Below are 18,228 nucleotides of genomic sequence, written 5' to 3'. Positions count from 1 at the left end.
TTATGATGGTCTTTCCTTATAAATCCCGATAGGATGAAGACTTTCCCACTTTTATCACATCTGGGAGACTTTTCTCGATCTGTGGGTGCTAGCCATAGTCAAAGAAGGTTACTGGATTTCTCTAAACTCCAATTCTTCTTTGACCAAGAACCATTCCCATTTCAAAGTTATTTTACAACATCAAAGACACAGATTTTGAAACTAGAAATTGTGAAACTTTTGGAAAAAAGACCTTCGTGTTTTTTAGCAGGTTATTTCTAGTCCCCAAAGCTTCAGGGGGGTTGTGGACCAGTTTTAGATGCCTCACCCATCAAAAACTTTAAAAGTTCTCACAAAGCTTTGGCTGGAAAATCCCTCAGCAGTTTTTGAGGCAATAATTATAGAGAGAAGATTGGATGTTTTCAATAAACCTCTCAGAAGCATCTTTTCACATACTACTAACCTCAATTCTTAAAATATCTCAGTTTTGTTAAAGGTTTAAAGGTTTACCAGCTCAACTGGCTGTGTTTCAGTCACAAGACAGTACCTCTAGCATTCACCATTTTAAAACAGTAAAAGTTCCAGGCCCAAAAGTTATTTTATACCTGGAAACATTTTACAGGAAATAAACCTTCTCCCTAAGTTTATTCTGGGAAACTCGAATATCTTAGCAGACCAGTAAGGAGGAAAAGCCATATTCCTCCAAATGAATGGTCTCTAAACCTGTCAGTATGTCTAGAAATTTGGACAAGTTTGCAACATAACTGAAAAAAAAATATAAAAGTATTTTGTTCATCAGTTACAGATCACAGATTTCTTAGTATGGAAAGTAGATGCCCAGTTACAAGAGTTATCAAATCTGGATCTTTGCACATTTCTACCATTCTCCATGATTCAACGAGTGATAAACTAGTTGAAAATTTCTAAAACAGCAGGAAGATGTTGGTAGACCTGTTCTGGCCACAAATGCAATGGTCCACACATCTGTGACCTCTTTGATTAGATATCCAAGAAGGTTGCCATACAAAAGCTAATCTTCTCTGACAACCATTTTTGGAGGTAATTCACCCAAACCTTATCCATCACAAGATTTTCCTTTAGATGAAGAGCTTGTACACAGCTAAAAAACTTGAAGCTATTTGTGTTATGCTGACTGTTGGTGATTATGATCTTTTGACATGATGATCTACAGTCACACCCTACGCATTGCTGGAAGTATTACAGAATTGGGAGATACCTGGAATTTGAAAAACCAAAGAGACCCTCTGAGATATATGATGATGATGGTTCCAGCATTCTACTAGATTTTGTTGTTCCTGACACTGAGGAATCAAGTCTTTGCATCTGTATTTCTGGCCCAGCACTGAATGAGGTTAGATTGTAAGATCCACATCTTTAGAAGGTCCAAAGGCACAGCTTTTAATCTTCTCTACTGATGAGTCCAAAACCGACCAATCATCGAGATAAATGAAGACTCTCATACAACTATTTAGAACCCTGAGTTAATATCTTCGTAAAAACCCGAGAATCTGTATTCAAACAGAAACACCTCATTTCCTAGAGAAAATAGTCAACTATGTTTCTTTAAAGTTTTCAGCTTCTATCAGCAAAGATCAAATACTGACTTTTCCCACACAAAGAATTGTCTGGTCCTACTATCTAACAATGTTACTTAGTGAAATTATCCGACTAGGGCTAAGAATTGGACAATTTAGGACAATTCAGAGGCAGATTTCAGTGCTATATCTATTAGTGCTAATACGAGACTTTGTACAAACATCTGTTTACCAAGCACCTCCCTTGTGAAGAATAGTAATGTAATTCTGGTTTCCAGTAACTCCAAAGGAAGAGGGGTTAGCATGAATACTCCAAGCACTTTAACATAAGGCATTTTTTATGCAGGCTTTATTAACCCCGGCAATTTTAACTCTAGCATGTTTTACACTATAATTAACGATTTTGATAATTCTCAAACATTCAATAGGGTGATCAAACATTTTCAAGAGGTAACATTTTCTAGAATCAAGCAAAAAAAAGATGCAGAAAATAACTTTTTGGAGAACAAATAGCTGTTTATTTTCTTACTGAAGACAATTGCAGACCAATTACAAGAAATATAGCTTTAAGAACTGACTGCTTATTCTTTGATGTCACCTCAAACTAAAAACAAGTAGACATATTTTTCAGGAATATTTAATGGTTGTAAAAACCTAATGGATAAGTATTTGCCTGGTGATCTGTTGGACGAGGGTTCGAGACCCTCTCGAGCTGGATAGTTTCTTGTAGTGTCTGCAACTTTACCATCATTGTGAGCTAAGGAGCGTGGGTAAGGGGGAGCCTATAGATCTACCTGCCGAGTCACCAGCAACCATTGCCTGGCCCTTCCTGGTCCTAGCTCACTGGCACCGTCGTTCAATTAGTTCGGTATGCATGTTGCATAAGATTTTTCATAATTCTGACCACCCTTTACATTCAGATCATCCCAGACAGTTCCGTCCTGTTCGTAATACTAGGCATGCAGTTAATTCTAATAGTCAGGCATCTCAAACAATGCCAATGCTAGACAGGTTCTTCATGGTCACACCAAAGTTCTCCCATGTTGTAAAAGATTTAAATAGTGAGTTTGACTTGGAATTTTACAAAACTAGAGACCATCTTGACCTTGGACCAAGTGCTATCAAGAATAAACAAGGCAGCCACACTGCCCAATGCAATCAGTCATGCATGCATCCCTGATAAGTATATACCAATGATCTTAAATGCAGATGATACTGGTCAAAGGTTCCTTTCTGCGACGAAAGCCGCCTACTAATATTTTGCGTCATGAGTCCTCTGAGACTTTAATACCAGAAGACGACGACCATAGTAATCTTGATACAGTAGTGTTTATCATACATGGCAGGACCTTGAGCTGGCACTTGTAGAAAACACTTTGACTACAGTAACCATGTACAATACCATGAGCCAGGTCACAGCCTAGTAACCACGATTATGAAGGGTAAACATGATATTTTAATTATAAAATAAATTTTTGAATATACTTACCCGGTGAATATATAATAGCTGCTGCTCAGCGGCTCGACAGAAAACACACTCAAAAACTCGCGAGCGATCGCTATGAAGGTTGCGGGTGTGCCCACCAGCGCCAACTATCGGCCAGATACCACTCCTGCATGTAACCAAACCCTTCAATTCTTCTCGTCCCGCTGCGTCTCTATTGGGGAGGAAGGGAGGGCCTTTAATTTATATATTCACCGGGTAAGTATATTCAAAAATTTATTTTATAATTAAAATATCATTTTTAAATATTTAACTTAGCCGGTGAATATATAATAGCTGATTCACACCCAAGGCGGTGGGTAGAGACCAGAGTTAATTAAGTTTACAGCGTATATGCTAAGAGCTTTTGACAGTTATCAATATAACAAAACCCAAATATATAGGTACCTGGTAAGGAAGTTGACTTAGACGATTACTCTGCCTTGTAAGTCTGTCTTCCTCACGAAGCCCAGCGATCCTCTTAGGATGCTGAAAGACTCCCAGGAGCTGAAGTATGCAGGGTTGCAACCCATACTAACAGGACCTCATCAAACCCCTAATCTGGGCACTCTCAAGAAATGACTTTGACCACCCGCCAAATCAACCAGGATGCGAAAGGCTTATTAGCCTTCCGTACAACCCATAAAAAACAATATTAAAAACATTTCAAGAGACAGATTAAAAAGGATATTGAAATTAGGGAAGTGTAGTGGTAGAACCCTCACCCACTACTGCACTCGCTGCAACGAATGGACCCAGTGTGTAGCAGTCCTCGTAAAGAGTCTGGACATCTTTCAAGTAAAATGACGCGAACACTGACTTGCTTCTCCAAAAAGTCGCGTCCATGATACTTTGCAGAGATCTATTTTGCTTGAAGGCCACGGAGGTTGCTATAGCTCTAATTTCGTGCGTCTTAACCTTAAGCAAAGATTGGTCTTCCTCATTCAAGTGGGAATGAGCTTCTCGTATTAAAAATCTGATAAAATATGACAAAGCATTCTTTGACATAGGTAAGGATGGTTTCTTAACCGAACACCATAACGCTTCAGATTTACCTCGTAATGGCTTAGTACGAGCTATAAAACTTAAGAGCTCTAACGGGACATAACACTCTTTCCAGTTCGTTGCCTACGATCTCTGATAAGCAAGGAATATCAAAAGATTTAGGCCAAGGACGAGAAGGCAGTTCATTTTTGGCCAGGAAACCAAGTTGAAGAGAACAAATGGCTTTTTCTGTAGAAAAGCCGATGTTCTTACTGAAGGCATGAAGTTCACTGACTCTTTTAGCCGAGGCCAAGCACACCAGGAAAAGAGTCTTAAGAGTGAGATCCTTCAGGGAGGCTGAATGTAATGGCTCAAACCTGTCTGACATGAGGAACCTTAGGACCACGTCTAAGTTCCATCCAGGAGTAGCCAAACGACGTTCCTTAGAGGTTTCAAAAGACTTAAGGAGATCTTGTAGATCTTTATTGTTGGAAAGATCTAAGCCTCTATGCCGAAAGACCGAAGCCAACATGCTCCTGTAGCCCTTGATCGTGGTAGCTGAAAGGGAGTGAACTTTTCTCAGGTGTAAGAGAAAATCAGCGATTTGGGCTACAGAGGTACTGGACGAGGATACAGATGCTGACTTGCACCAGTCTCGGAAGACTTCCCACTTCGACTGGTATACTCTAATGGTAGAAGCTCTCCTCGCTCTTGCAATCGCACTGGCTGCCTCCTTCGAAAAGCCTCGAGCTCTTGAGAGTCTTTCGATAGTCTGAAGGCAGTCAGACGAAGAGCGGGGAGGCTTTGGTGTACATTTTTTACGTGGGGCTGACGTAACAGATCTACTCTTAGAGGAAGACTCCTTGGAAAGTCTACCAGCCATCGAAGTACCTCGGTGAACCATTCTCTCGCGGGCCAGAGGGGAGCAACTAACGTCAACCTTGTCCCTTCGTGAGAGGCGAACTTCTGCAGTACCTTGTTGACAATCTTGAATGGTGGGAATGCATATAGGTCCAGATGAGACCAATCTAGAAGAAAAGCGTCTATGTGTATTGCTGCTGGGTCTGGGACTGGAGAGCAATAGATTGGAAGTCTCTTGGTCATCGAGGTTGCAAAGAGGTCTATGGTGGGTTGACCCCAAGTCGCCCAAAGACTCTTGCACACGTCCTTGTGGAGGGTCCATTCCGTAGGAATTACCTGACCCCTCCGACTGAGGCAGTCTGCTAAGACGTTCAAGTCGCCCTGGATAAACCTCGTTAACAGGGAGATGCCTCGATCTCTTGACCAAATGAGCAGGTCCCTTGCGATCTCGTACAGCGTCAGGGAGTGGGTGCCTCCTTGCTTGGAAATGTATGCCAAGGCTGTGGTATTGTCGGAGTTGATCTCTACCACTTTGTTTCGAAGGAGATGAACTGCGAAGTTCATCAAGGCCAGGTGGACTGCCAAAAGCTCCTTGCCGTTGATGTGCATGCTCCTCTGACTTGAGGTCCACAGACCTGAGCATTCCCGACCGTCCAGGGTCGCACCCCAACCCAAATCCGACGCGTCTGAGAATAGTACATGGTTTGGGTTCTGAACTGCTAGGGAAAGTCCCTCTCTCAGACTGATATTGTCATTCCACCAATTCAGGCATGCCTTTACTGGTTCGGAGATCGGGATTGAGACTGTCTCTAACGTCTTGTCCTTTTTCCAGTGAAAAGCTAGATGGAACTGGAGAGGTCGAAGGTGTAGCCTTCCTAGCGAGACAAACTGCTCCAGGGATGAAAGAGTTCCTACTAGACTCATCCAATTCCTGACTGAGCATCGTTCTCTCTTCAACATCAGTTGGACTTTGAGCAGGGCTTGCTGTATTCGGGGGGCAGACGGAAAAGCCCGAAAAACTGGACTGCGAATCTCCATCCCTAAATACAGTATAGTTTGGGATGGAATCAGCTGGGACTTTTCTAGGTTGACCAAAAGTCCCAATTCCTTGGTCAGATCCAATGTCCAATGAAGATCCTGCAGACAGCGATGACTGGACGAGGCTCTGAGAAGCCAGTCGTTCAAGTACAGGGAGGCTCGGATTCCCGATAAATGGAGGAATTTTGCTACATTCCTCATAAGCCTCGTAAACACGAGAGGAGCAGGACTTAGGCCAAAGCACAGGGCCCGAAACTGGTATACCACATTGTTGAAAACAAACCTCAGAAAAGGTTGGGAATCTGGGTGTATGGGGATGTGGAAGTATGCGTCTCTTAGGTCGAGAGAGACCATCCAGTCTCCCTTTCTGACCGCTGCTAAGACTGATTTCGTGGTCTCCATGGTGAACTTTGTCTTCGTAACAAAGACGTCGAGTGCACTGACGTCTAGCACCGGTCTCCAACCTCCTGTCTTCTTCGGTACTAGGAAGAGACGGTTGTAAAACCCCGGTGATTGAAGGTCCGAGACTTTCACCACCGCTCCCTTCTCTAGCAAAAGAGACACTTCTAGGTTCAGGGCTTGTCTCTTTGACTCCTCTCGGTACCTGGGAGAGAGGTCGATGGGGGAAGTCGCTAGAGGAGGTTTGCGTACAAATGGAATTTTGTACCCCTCTCTGAGCAACCTCACAGATTGTTGGTCTGCGCCCCTCTTCTCCCAGGCTTGCCAGAAGTTCTTCAGTCTGGCTCCTACTGCTGTCTGAGGCTGCGGGCAGTCAGACTCTGCCACGTGAGGACTTGGCTCCTCTCTTCTTTCCTCTCTTTCCCTCGGCACGAGTACTTCCCCTGCTGGGAGCTCTGCCACGAAAGGGCGGAATAAATCTGGACGCCGGAGTGCCTATCCTAGGTCTTGCAGAAAAGGATGTCGAAGGAGTCCCTTTGCGAGCAGAGGACGCAACCAAGTCATGGGTGTCCTTCTGCACGAGTGAAGAAGCTATGTCCTTAACCAATTGTTGCGGGAACAAAAACTTTGATAAGGGAGCAAAGAGCAGTTCAGATCTCTGACAGGGAGTAACTCCTGCCGACAGAAAAGAGCAAAGGGACTCTCGCTTCTTTAGGACTCCCGACGTAAAAGAGGAGGAGAGCTCATTGGAACCATCGCGGATGGCTTTATCCATACAGGACATAATCAGTAAGGAGACATCTCTATCAGCCGATGAGATTTTCCTACTTAAGGCTCCCAAACACCAGTCAAGGAAGTTGAAAACTTCAAGGGCTCTGTAAATGCCTTTCAGCAGATGGTCAAGGTCCGAGGAGGACCAACTAATCTTCGAGCGTCTCATGGCTAGGCGGCGGGGAGAGTCTACAAGGCTTGAGAAGTCGCCCTGGGCAGAGGCAGGGACTCCCAAGCCGAGAACTTCTCCCGTGGCATACCAGACGCTCGATCTAGACGAGAGTTTAGACGGAGGGAAGGCAAAGGCCGTCTTCCCCAAACTCCTCTTGGTTTCCAACCAGTCGCCTAAAAGCCGTAAAGCTCTCTTGGAAGAGCGAGAGAGCACAAGTTTTGTAAAGGCTGGCATGTTAGCAGGTACGCCTAGAACAAACTCAGACGGCGGCGAACGAGGAGCAACAGCGACGAAGTGATCGGGAAACAACTCCTTAAAAATTAACATGACTTTCTTAAAGTCCATTGATGGAGGAACTGTTCTGGGTTCGTCCACATCCGAAGGATGATCATCATGCTGAGGGTCAGCAACGTCCTCATCAGAAGGATCCTCATCTGACAACTGCTGAGAAACAAGCAAAGGGGTTGGCAACGCTTGACACGCAGCGTCCACACGCACTGGTGCATTAGTAGCGGACCAGGACGCAACGTCATGTAACTGCTTAACAGTCTGTGAACTGTCAACAACAACAGGTGCGTGAGGACGCTCGGCGTCCACTCGAGACTGTTTTGACTGCCTAGTCTGAGCAGTCAAAACAACTCTAGACTGCGGTGGTTGACGCTCAGCGTCAAAACAAGTCAACTCCGATGGTTGGCGAACGTCCTGAACGTCAACAGGAGCATTAGTAAGTGGCCTAACGTCCAAATGCGGCTGAAAATCAACACGAGACCGCATCGAGTGAGGCTCTACATAACGTGACTGACGTGACTTAGCTACGCCAACGTCAACAGGACGCACAAAGGTTCGTTTGGGTGGCTGAAGGCCAGGATCTCGACGAGATAAACGGCTAGGCTCAACGTGAACCTTATCGGCAGCATAGTCTTCCATAAGGGAGGCAAGCTTAGTCTGCATGTCCTGCAGTATAACCCATTTAGGGTCCACGGGAATGGGTGCGGTAAACGACGGGGTTAACGTCTGAGACGGCACAACCTTGCCTACACCAAGACTTTCTGAGCCTGTGTAACGTTGCTGCTTAGGCGGCGAGCAGTCATCTGATGACTGCAACGGGTCAGAACTGTCCCAATGACTACATCCAGGACGCTGGACCTGTCCTGAAGGGACCGACTTTCGCTTAAGGGGCCTAGAAACCTTGCTCCACGGTTTCTTATGCGAAAAGCCTTCGGAAGACGAGGAGAAAATGGGCTCTCTCGTCTTATGGTAGGGGCGATCTTGATGAGATACGCCTGATACCATAGAGGGAACGTCTGTTCGCTGATCAAGGCCTCTCGAACCCATAAGTCGTACGACATTACTTCTCCCCTGGGCTTGGGAGCTTGCAAGAGGTCTCGGACTAGGTGAACGACAGGCACGAACAGACGAACCCTCGGTCGCAACACTGTTCACAACACTTTGCGCACTAATCACTTTCCCACTATTTTCCGCTGTGGCACTCTGACACTTAAGCTCTTTAACGTCAGCCATGAGTTGATTACGATCAGTTGCTAACGCTTCAACTCTTTCCCCCAAGGCATGAATAGCACGTAACATGTCTTGCATAGATGGTTCCTGAGTGCCAGAAGGGGGGTTAGGTACAACCACTACAGGGGAAGGATTAGGTTCAGGGGCATGTGGAGAGGAAAAATCTACTGACCTAGAGGAACTCCTCCTTACCCTATCTCTCTCTAGCCTACGTGCATACTTATCGTATTCGAGCCAATCGAATTCCGAAAGGCCCACGCATTCCTCACACCGATCTCCCAATTGACAGGTTTTACCCCGACAATTGGAACACACAGTATGTGGGTCGAGAGATGCCTTTGGAAGACGCCTATTACAGTCCCTAGCATTACACTTACGAAATCTAGGTACTTGTGAAGGGTCAGCCATTTTGAATTAGTTAAAGAAAGTCCAAAAAACAATCCAAGTCATCAACAATTAAATCTGTCCAATAAAGAGTTCAAGAGTTTAAGTTGAGGAAAAACACCTGCACTGCGAAAGCTCAAACCAAAATGAAGTACTTCACCAAATATGTTGAGAAAACTCCAGGTTATACAGCGAGTATTGATACGTCTTGTCGTCAAGGTCGACAGAGAAGAATTGAAGGGTTTGTTTACATGCAGGAGTGGTATCTGGCCGATAGTTGGCGCTGGTGGGCACACCCGCAACCTTCATAGCGATCGCTCGCGAGTTTTTGAGTGTGTTTTCTGTCGAGCCGCTGAGCAGCAGCTATTATATATTCACCGGCTAAGTTAAATATTTAAAAATGTGAATGATTTTTCAGAGAAGAATTTTACGCTTTTGCAAACATGTCTAATTCGAGCGTCAAAAACCTACTCATGTTCCCATTTGTGGAACTCAAGAGTTGAGAAGGCTTTTCACCATAGTCCTGAGGAAGTCTAGATGGAAGAAAATTATTTTCAGTCTCCAATCCATTCTTACGAACTAGGCTTGCCTCATACTTACAGGGTTCCTAAGCTCAGATATACTCTACAGTCTTAAGGACTCTCTTACAATTTATGTCAAGGGTGGTCAGGTCGCTTTGGTTCCATCCATACCCCAAACCTGTGTGTTTCCTTTACTCTATCCTCTCCTTCCAAGCCTACAAGAGCTAGGAAGTCAAGTAGGACAAAGGAAGACTCTACCACTCTTTGGTTCAGGTAGCAGGCATATTGTTCAGCCCGATGAAGCTGTAAGCGCCGCTGTTCCTACCTGTGATGGTGTCACCCGACACGCTGCCATCCCTGCACGTGATGAAACTTCTTTATGCGTGGGACAAGCCAACAATACAAATCAAGTAGTCATGCTCATCCTAAATGACGACACACCACGTGCCAACATTTCAATGTGAGAGCATTCCACTACAACATAACACTGCTATCGCACAACATGTTCCCACCAGAACCTCACAAGCTACTTTACAATAATGCACCCCAGAGGGCATGATAGATTGAACCCCCATTATTTCAAAGTTCCCTGGAGTTTTATAAACATCCAGCAAGGGCTCATGAGGACAAAGCATTGACTTACGCTAATAGCAAACCTGTCTTATGCTAATAGAATATCTATGTGCAACACTAACAGAAAACCTATTAATTTTCATAATCACCCACACACTAGCTCTGGGACTAACGTCCATAATGCTTCATGCTGGGTCACGCGTTTTATGGAACAACACTCTGTATCAGCCCATTCTTTGTGGGTACAGAGGACAGGAAGAGCTTTTCCCCCTTTCCCACCAGTCATACCTCCATCTGACACAGATGAGGTGATTTTCTTTAAACGTCGTAGACGAGGCCCACGCCGTAGATGTCCTATGTGGCAACATACAGAGAATTCACTCTCCCATCATAAATCGAGCTCTGAGAGAGATTTCAACTCTTTCCTCTCACACTGTTGATAAAGGCAAATGCTCTTATAATGGGAATGAGCTAGACTTCTCCCATTCCTTTTCTACCTCCTATTCCAGTCACAATATGAATGACAAGGGAATAGAAGGATATTCGAGGAAGAGTTAAGAACCAAATGACTGTTAAAACAAAACAGCCAATTATCCCAAAATGAAAATGACATTACTATTAATGATACTGTGACCTTGCTGCACGCACAAGCACCAGCTCAGCTGATATAATCCCCCTTAAAGTCCCGACATCCGGCTCAGAAGCCTCACATTTTATCAAGATTATGAGCCTCATCCATTGTTTAGATGGACTGGATGTTGTTCAAATGGACTGGATAAGCCCACTCATGTGCAAACTGCTAAGAGACAGTGCACTATTGACTCAATCTTCCCACAATCTCAAAGCCCCAGACACATGTTTGATGTGGCACTTTCTATCCACACTGAAGATACTTTACACTTACTCAATACTCAAGTCTCAGCGTAAGAAAATTCAATAAAGGCCAGTAGGTCCTCAAAGCTACAGCTATTTTTCGTAGCTATATAAACCCAAGTCATTTATATGGGTTACTCCTAGTCTGGTTTTCTATGAACAAAGAAAATTTATTGCATCATACTCAGTTAATAAGCAACCACTGCGCATGCGACTCGGGAAGCCTATTCCTAACGCTTTCTTGTTTCCTCAAATTCTCTTGGTCAAAGACTTACAGGTCAGTTGCAGCGGGATCTCTGATAAATGACTAGGGCTTGTATATCTAGGAAAAATATGAATTGATTTTGAAATTTATAGTTTATTCCTAAGAAGATACAAACCTCTTGAGTCATCTATATGGGAGTCTTCCTAAGGTGGGAGGAAGCCTCCATTAAGAGGTATGCCTTTCCTACCTCATAGATACAATTACTATAAGTAATGGCAAGGGATCAAAGTAAATAATTTGTGAACAGTACAACCGGGTCGTAAAGAGGCAAGGCTGCACGTTCTATTCTAAAGGATAATAATTGTTGCCAGGTGTGAAGTCATATGAACATCAAGTGTTACATAATATCAAATATTCAATATATCATCAAACACTAAAAATTCAAGGCATTGTTACTTGCATTAAGGTGAATTTCAAGATTACCATCCACCTTAGTGTCCATTACATACCTTTGTAATGAAGTGAATAAATAATGCCCGAGATAAAAAAGTTACGTGTCCCGTAAGAGTTTACAATTAGATTATTTGTTGTGCTTCAACAATAAGACCTAATGAGGTGTCTAAAGATCTGTATGTGCAATCTTTAAGATAATGATCCCTAAAAGTGGTTTGTCTCTTCTATACACCAGCATTGAGGACTTGTGCTATAGAGCAGTTTCTGTGGAACACTAAGGCTTTGCCAAGCTCACATATATGATGTACACAAGGAGTGGCCCTGGCGATGCTTCCCCGGAGGATTTATAAGCTCTTATGATCATTTCTCTTAACCAGAGAGAGATAGTGTTTCTGGATATCATACTTTCTTTTTGGAGCGACCAGTGCTCACAGCTAAATTGGTGATTTTAGGACTAAGATACTGCGTTCTTTTCAGATATTGATGCACTGTTCTTACGGGGCAGAGTAACACGTCATAGGATCTCTGTCCTAGCTTATTTGAGAGGGAAATTTGAAGAAGTAGAGTGAAATTTTCTTTTATTGTTATTCCTAATGTTATGAGGCTGTGTAGCTGTTTTTTTTTTTTGTTAATGGCTTAAAATTCGAAGGAATGATTCAGAGAAATACTTTGATGATGATGATGATGACATTGATACAACTGAAACATACATTTTGAACATAACTGAATTAACAAATGGAATTATCTGAGAAGGGATTCAAGGCAAACCCAAAATTCACAACTTGGCTAGTTTCAGCAGTTACCAAAAAAAAACGATGGGTTTCTCTGCTTTTAACCAATGTTTAATAACCTATACAGACAAACTTTAGCATGCTACTCATGTTATATTGTAACCTCATGATCAAAACTAACATAATACCTTTAAAACAAAAGTGAAAAACTGTTGGATCCAGGTTCAAATCAATTAAAATACATAAAGAATAAAAAATGGTAAAAACACTAAAGACTAACCTTCAGAGCAGATGTTCCTGCATACTGCTTGCTGATTGTGTCCCCATTATTGGCCCACATGATCTGCAAGATTGAACGACAGGCTGGAGGAAGAGGGTGTTCTGGGGGTATCATACCAAGCTTCACAAACTGATTTTCAAGGACTGACTTCGCAATGGCTGTCTGAAATGAGAAAAAGATACACTGAATAGAATTTTCTATTGTATCCAAAAACATATTTGAAAATTATAAGAGAGTTTACAATGAAGAGACCACCCCTAAAAATATTAATCATATATAAAGTTTTTATAAATACCTAAACTACTACATGGATGCCAGTATCATTGTCAGTATTGTTTAATACATACATACATATACCAAAGCACTTCCCCCAATTTTGGGGGGTAGCCGACATCAAACAAATGAAACAGAAAAGGGGACCTCTCCTCTCTACATTCCTCCCAGCCTGACAAGGAACTCAACCAAGTTCGGCTGGTACTGCTAGGGGTGCCACAGCCCACCCTCCCCCGTTATCCACAACAGATGAAGCTTCATAACGCTGAACCCCCTACTGCTGCTACACCCGCGGTCTTCCAGGGCACCGGAGGAAGCAGCAGAGCCTACCGGAACTGCGTCACAATCGCTTGCCATTCATTCCTATTTCTAGTACGCTCTCTTGCCTCTCTCACATCTATCCTCCCATCACCAATAGCTTCCTTCACTCCATCCATCTACCCAAACCTTGGCCTTCCTCTTGTACTTCTCCCATCAACTCTTGCATTCACCACCTTCTTTAGCAGACAGGCATTTTTCATTTTCTCAACATGGCCAAACCACCTCAGCACATTCATATCCACTCTAGATGCTAACTCATTTCTTACACCCGTTCTCACCCTCACCACTTCGTTCCTAACCCTATCTACTCGGGATACATCAGCCATATTCCTTAGACATTTCATCTCAAACACATTCAATTTCTGTCTCTCCGTCACATTCATTCCCCACAACTCCGATCCATACATCACAGTTGGTACAACCACTTTCTCAGACAGAACTTTCTTTACATTCATGCCCAACCCTCTATTTTTTACTACTCCCTTAACTGCTCCCAACACTTTGCATCCTTCATTCACTCCCTGACGTACATCTGCTTTTACTCCACCATTTGCTGCAACAACAGACCCTAAGTAATCAAACTGATCCACCTCCTCAAGTAACTCTCCATTCAACATGACATTCAACCTCGTAACACCAACCTACCTTCTCGTACATCTCATAACCTTACTCTTACCGCCATTAACTCTCAACTTCCTTCTCTCACACACTCTTCCAAATTCTGTTACTAATCGGCCAAGCTTCTCTTCCGCGTCTGCAACCAGTACAGTATCATCTGCAAACAACTGATTTACCTCCCATTCAAGGTCATTCTCGTCTACCAGTTTTAATCCTCGTCCAAGCACTCGAGCATTCACCTCTCTCACCACTCCATCAACATACAAGTTAAACAACCATGGCGACATCACATCCCTGTCTCAGCCCCACTCTCACAGGAAACCAATCGCTCACTTCACTTCCTATCCTAACAAATGCTTTACTACCTTTGTAGAAACTTTTCACTGCATGCAACAACCTTCCACCAACTCCATAAAACCTCATCACATTCCACATTGCTTCCCTATCAACTCTATCATACGCTTTCTCCAGATCCATAAACGCAACATACACCTCCTTACCTTTTGCTAAATATTTCTCGCATATCTGCCTAACTGTAAAAATCTGATTCATACAACCCCTACCTCTTATAAAACCACCCTGTACTTCTAAGATTGCATTCTCTGTTTTATCCTTAATCTTATTAATCAGTACTCTACCATACACTTTTCCAACTACACTCAACAAACTAATACCCCTTGAATTACAACACTCAAGCACATCTCCCTTACCCTTATATAGTGGCACAATACACGCACAAACCCAATCTACTGTTACCACTGATAACACAAAACACATTAAACAATCTCACCGACCATTCAAGTACAGTCACACCCCCTTCCTTCAACATCTCAGCTCTCACACCATAATAATAATAATAATAATAATAATAATAATAATAATAATAATAATAATAATAATAATAATAATAATACATACATACATATACCAAGGCACTTCCCCCAATTTTGGGGGGTAGCCGACATCAACAAATGAAACAAAACAAAAAAAAGGACCTCTACTCTCTACGTTCCTCCCAGCCTAACAAGGGACTCAATCGAGTTCAGCTGGTACTGCTAGGGTGCCACAGCCCACCCTCCCACATTTTCCACCACAGATGAAGCTTCATAATGCTGAATCCCCTACTGCTGCTACCTCCGCGATCATCTAAGGCATTGGAGGAAGCAGCAGGGCCTACCGGAACTGCGTCACAACCGCTCGCCATTCATTCCTATTTCTAGCACGCTCTCTTGCCTCTCTCACATCTATCCTCCTATCACCCAGAGCTTCCTTCACTCCATCCATCCACCCAAACCTTGGCCTTCCTCTTGTACTTCTCCCATCAACTCTTGCATTCATCACCTTCTTTAGCAGACAGCCATTTTCCATTCTCTCAACATGGCCAAACCACCTCAACACATTCATATCCACTCTATCCGCTAACTCATTTCTTACACCCGTTCTCACTCTCACCACTTCGTTCCTAACCCTATCTACTCGAGATACACCAGCCGTACTCCTTAGACACTTCATCTCAAACACATTCAATTTCTGTCTCTCCATCACTTTCATTCCCCACAACTCCGATCCATACATCACAGTTGGCACAACCACTTTCTCATATAGAACTCTCTTTACATTCATGCCCAACCCTCTATTTTTTACTACTCCCTTAACTGCCCCCAACACTTTGCAACCTTCATTCACTCTCTGACGTACATCTGCTTCCACTCCACCATTTGCTGCAACAACAGACCCCAAGTACTTAAACTGATCCACCTCCTCAAGTAACTCTCCATTCAACATGACATTTAACCTTGCACCACCTTCCCTTCTCGTACATCTCATTAACCTTACTCTTACCCACATTAACTCTCAACTTCCTTCTCTCACACACTCTTCCAAATTCTGTCACTAATCGGCCAAGCTTCTCTTCTGTGTCTGCAACCAGTACAGTATCATCCGCAAACAACCACTGATTTACCTCCCATTCATGGTCATTCTCGTCTACCAGTTGTAATCCTCGTCCAAGCACTCGAGCATTCACCTCTCTCACCACTCCATCAACATACAAGTTAAACGACCACGGCAACATCACACATCCCTGTCTCAGCCCCACTCTCACCGGAAACCAATCACTCACTTCATTTCCTATCCTAACACTTGCTTTACTACCTTTGTAGAAACTTTTCACTGCTTGCAACAACCTTCCACCAACTCCATATAACCTCATCACATTCCACATTGCTTCCTTATCAACTCTATCATACGCTTTCTCCAGATCCATAAACACAACATACATACACCTCCTTACCTTTTGCTAAATATTTCTCGCATATCTGCCTTACTGTAAAAATCTGATTCATACAACCCCTACCTCTTCTAAAACCACCCTGTACTTCTAAGATTGCATTCTCTGTTTTATCCTTGATCCTATTAATCATTACTCTACCATACACTAATGGCTACTGAAGACTCAGCAGATAAACCTATAGGCTCCCCCAAACACACCATCCTTAGCTCACAAGGAAGGTGAGGTTGCAGATCACCAGGTACGGACATTTCCAATAAGCCATCACCATCTCATTTAGCAAAGCTTTGTTTAATAACAATTCAGACTTACAATGTGTATTTTTGAGCGGTTTGGTATTAAAGTTTTTTAATGAAAATCTCGCCAAGTTAACAAACCATAAATTACCTCTACTACACAAGGAAACCTAAACTTGTATTTATTTCCATATACCAGAGATTTAATTGTGCTTACAACTAGATGAGTCTTGTCTATTCACAATTACTCTATTTTCCAAAACTTTCACTATCTGGTACCTTTGGAAACTTCAAACACAATTCCTTGGAATGTTTTAAATCAGAAAGGAAATCTAAAATAATATATTTCTAAGAATATTAATAATAAAAAGACAGGATCACAGAATGTTGAAGTAAATTGACTATCAAAAGGATTTTGAAAGCTCTGAGCAATTCTCCTACAGTAGTATAATCCAACTTTACCGAGATTTCAGCAAAAGACAGTGCTAGTTTCTAGTAAACAAAGTACATTACTATAATCTTCTGGAAAGTTAGTTGAGTACAAGTTGTAGTATTATAATTTTGTAAAGTGAAATAACTGCCATAACTCTTTAGCCAACATAATTAAAATATCAATAGTGAACAATTTGTGTATATGGGTATGCAGTATTGCCAAACCCGCAGCTTACCCGCCCAATTGGGCTAGTTTTGAACACCTTGCCACGGGTTATAAAAGGGTACCACTACTTGCCTGAAATTGGGCTACTCAGGAAGAAATAAACCGTGGCGCCAATAAATTGTTTAAATGGTCTTTATAAGTGCAATTTCTTTTATAATAATTTCAAGGTGGAAATGTAGATTGATTATTCTATTTCAAATTTCAAATTTCAATAGTTCACAGACAGTTTAAACCATCATTGTAGATTGCTTGGACCTTCCAGGCCAGCCAGACACGGGCAAACGATTAAGATTTGGATAATTGGTTTCCCCACATCTGCATGTCAAAAACAAGATTATTCTTACAATTGGAGGAAATACCTTTACTCCTCAAAGGTGGGACACACCGACACGCTAAATCAGTTAATCTGCAGGTATTAACCCAGGTCAGATTCTTCACTCATAGCTTCATTGTGAGTTGAAAACATTCTCGATTTTTTGTTTTCTTTTGAGAGAGATAGAGGGGTTGAAATTATGGTACATTGTACGGGCATTATTGTACATGGTACGTAAGCCCTGAATAGTACATGTACCATAATTATGGTACACATAGCAACCCTGCATACAATGTCTATCAGTATTTTTTTTTAAGTGATAAAAGGATAATGAAACTGCTAAATTTGTAATTGACCAAGCAATCAAACGTGTCACAGATGCGACCAACATATAAAAAACTACTTTGTTTCATATTTGCAAGGAAAATTGGGTCAAGGCTATTAAGCATACTGATAACATTATAAAGGAAGACATGAAAAATGATGCCTGTATTAACTAATTCATTGAATCTTTTGTGATAGAACAAACTTCATCTGACGAAGAGTCACCATAACCACGTTTGATAACTGAACCTTTGTTGTAAAAACTTTTTTTTCATTAATTGAATAAATTCTAAAACAATTCAATCACCAATGTAAATATACTATATTAAACTTAGTTAATTAAATCCTTTTATGATCATGTTGAATGAACAACAAATCTCTATTCTTTTTATTTTGCTCATTTTAATTTTGTTA

General features: G+C 42.3%; 1 protein-coding gene across 2 annotated transcripts in view; it reads right to left on the bottom strand.

Moving 5' to 3' along the window:
- Nucleotides 1–18,228, bottom strand: part of sp3 (spermathreecae) — a 352,115-nt gene that overhangs the window by 124,066 nt on the left and 209,821 nt on the right. For both annotated transcript variants that reach the window (XM_068363846.1, XM_068363847.1), the window contains exon 11: nt 12,782–12,943. In XM_068363846.1, the coding sequence (XP_068219947.1) occupies nt 12,782–12,943 (162 nt within the window). The remainder of the gene's footprint in view (nt 1–12,781; nt 12,944–18,228) is intronic.

Source organism: Palaemon carinicauda, chromosome 40 (assembly GCF_036898095.1).
Source record: "Palaemon carinicauda isolate YSFRI2023 chromosome 40, ASM3689809v2, whole genome shotgun sequence".
In the NCBI taxonomy this organism is placed as follows: Eukaryota; Metazoa; Arthropoda; class Malacostraca; order Decapoda; family Palaemonidae; genus Palaemon; species Palaemon carinicauda.
This window is presented reverse-complemented; position numbering and strand designations above follow the sequence as displayed.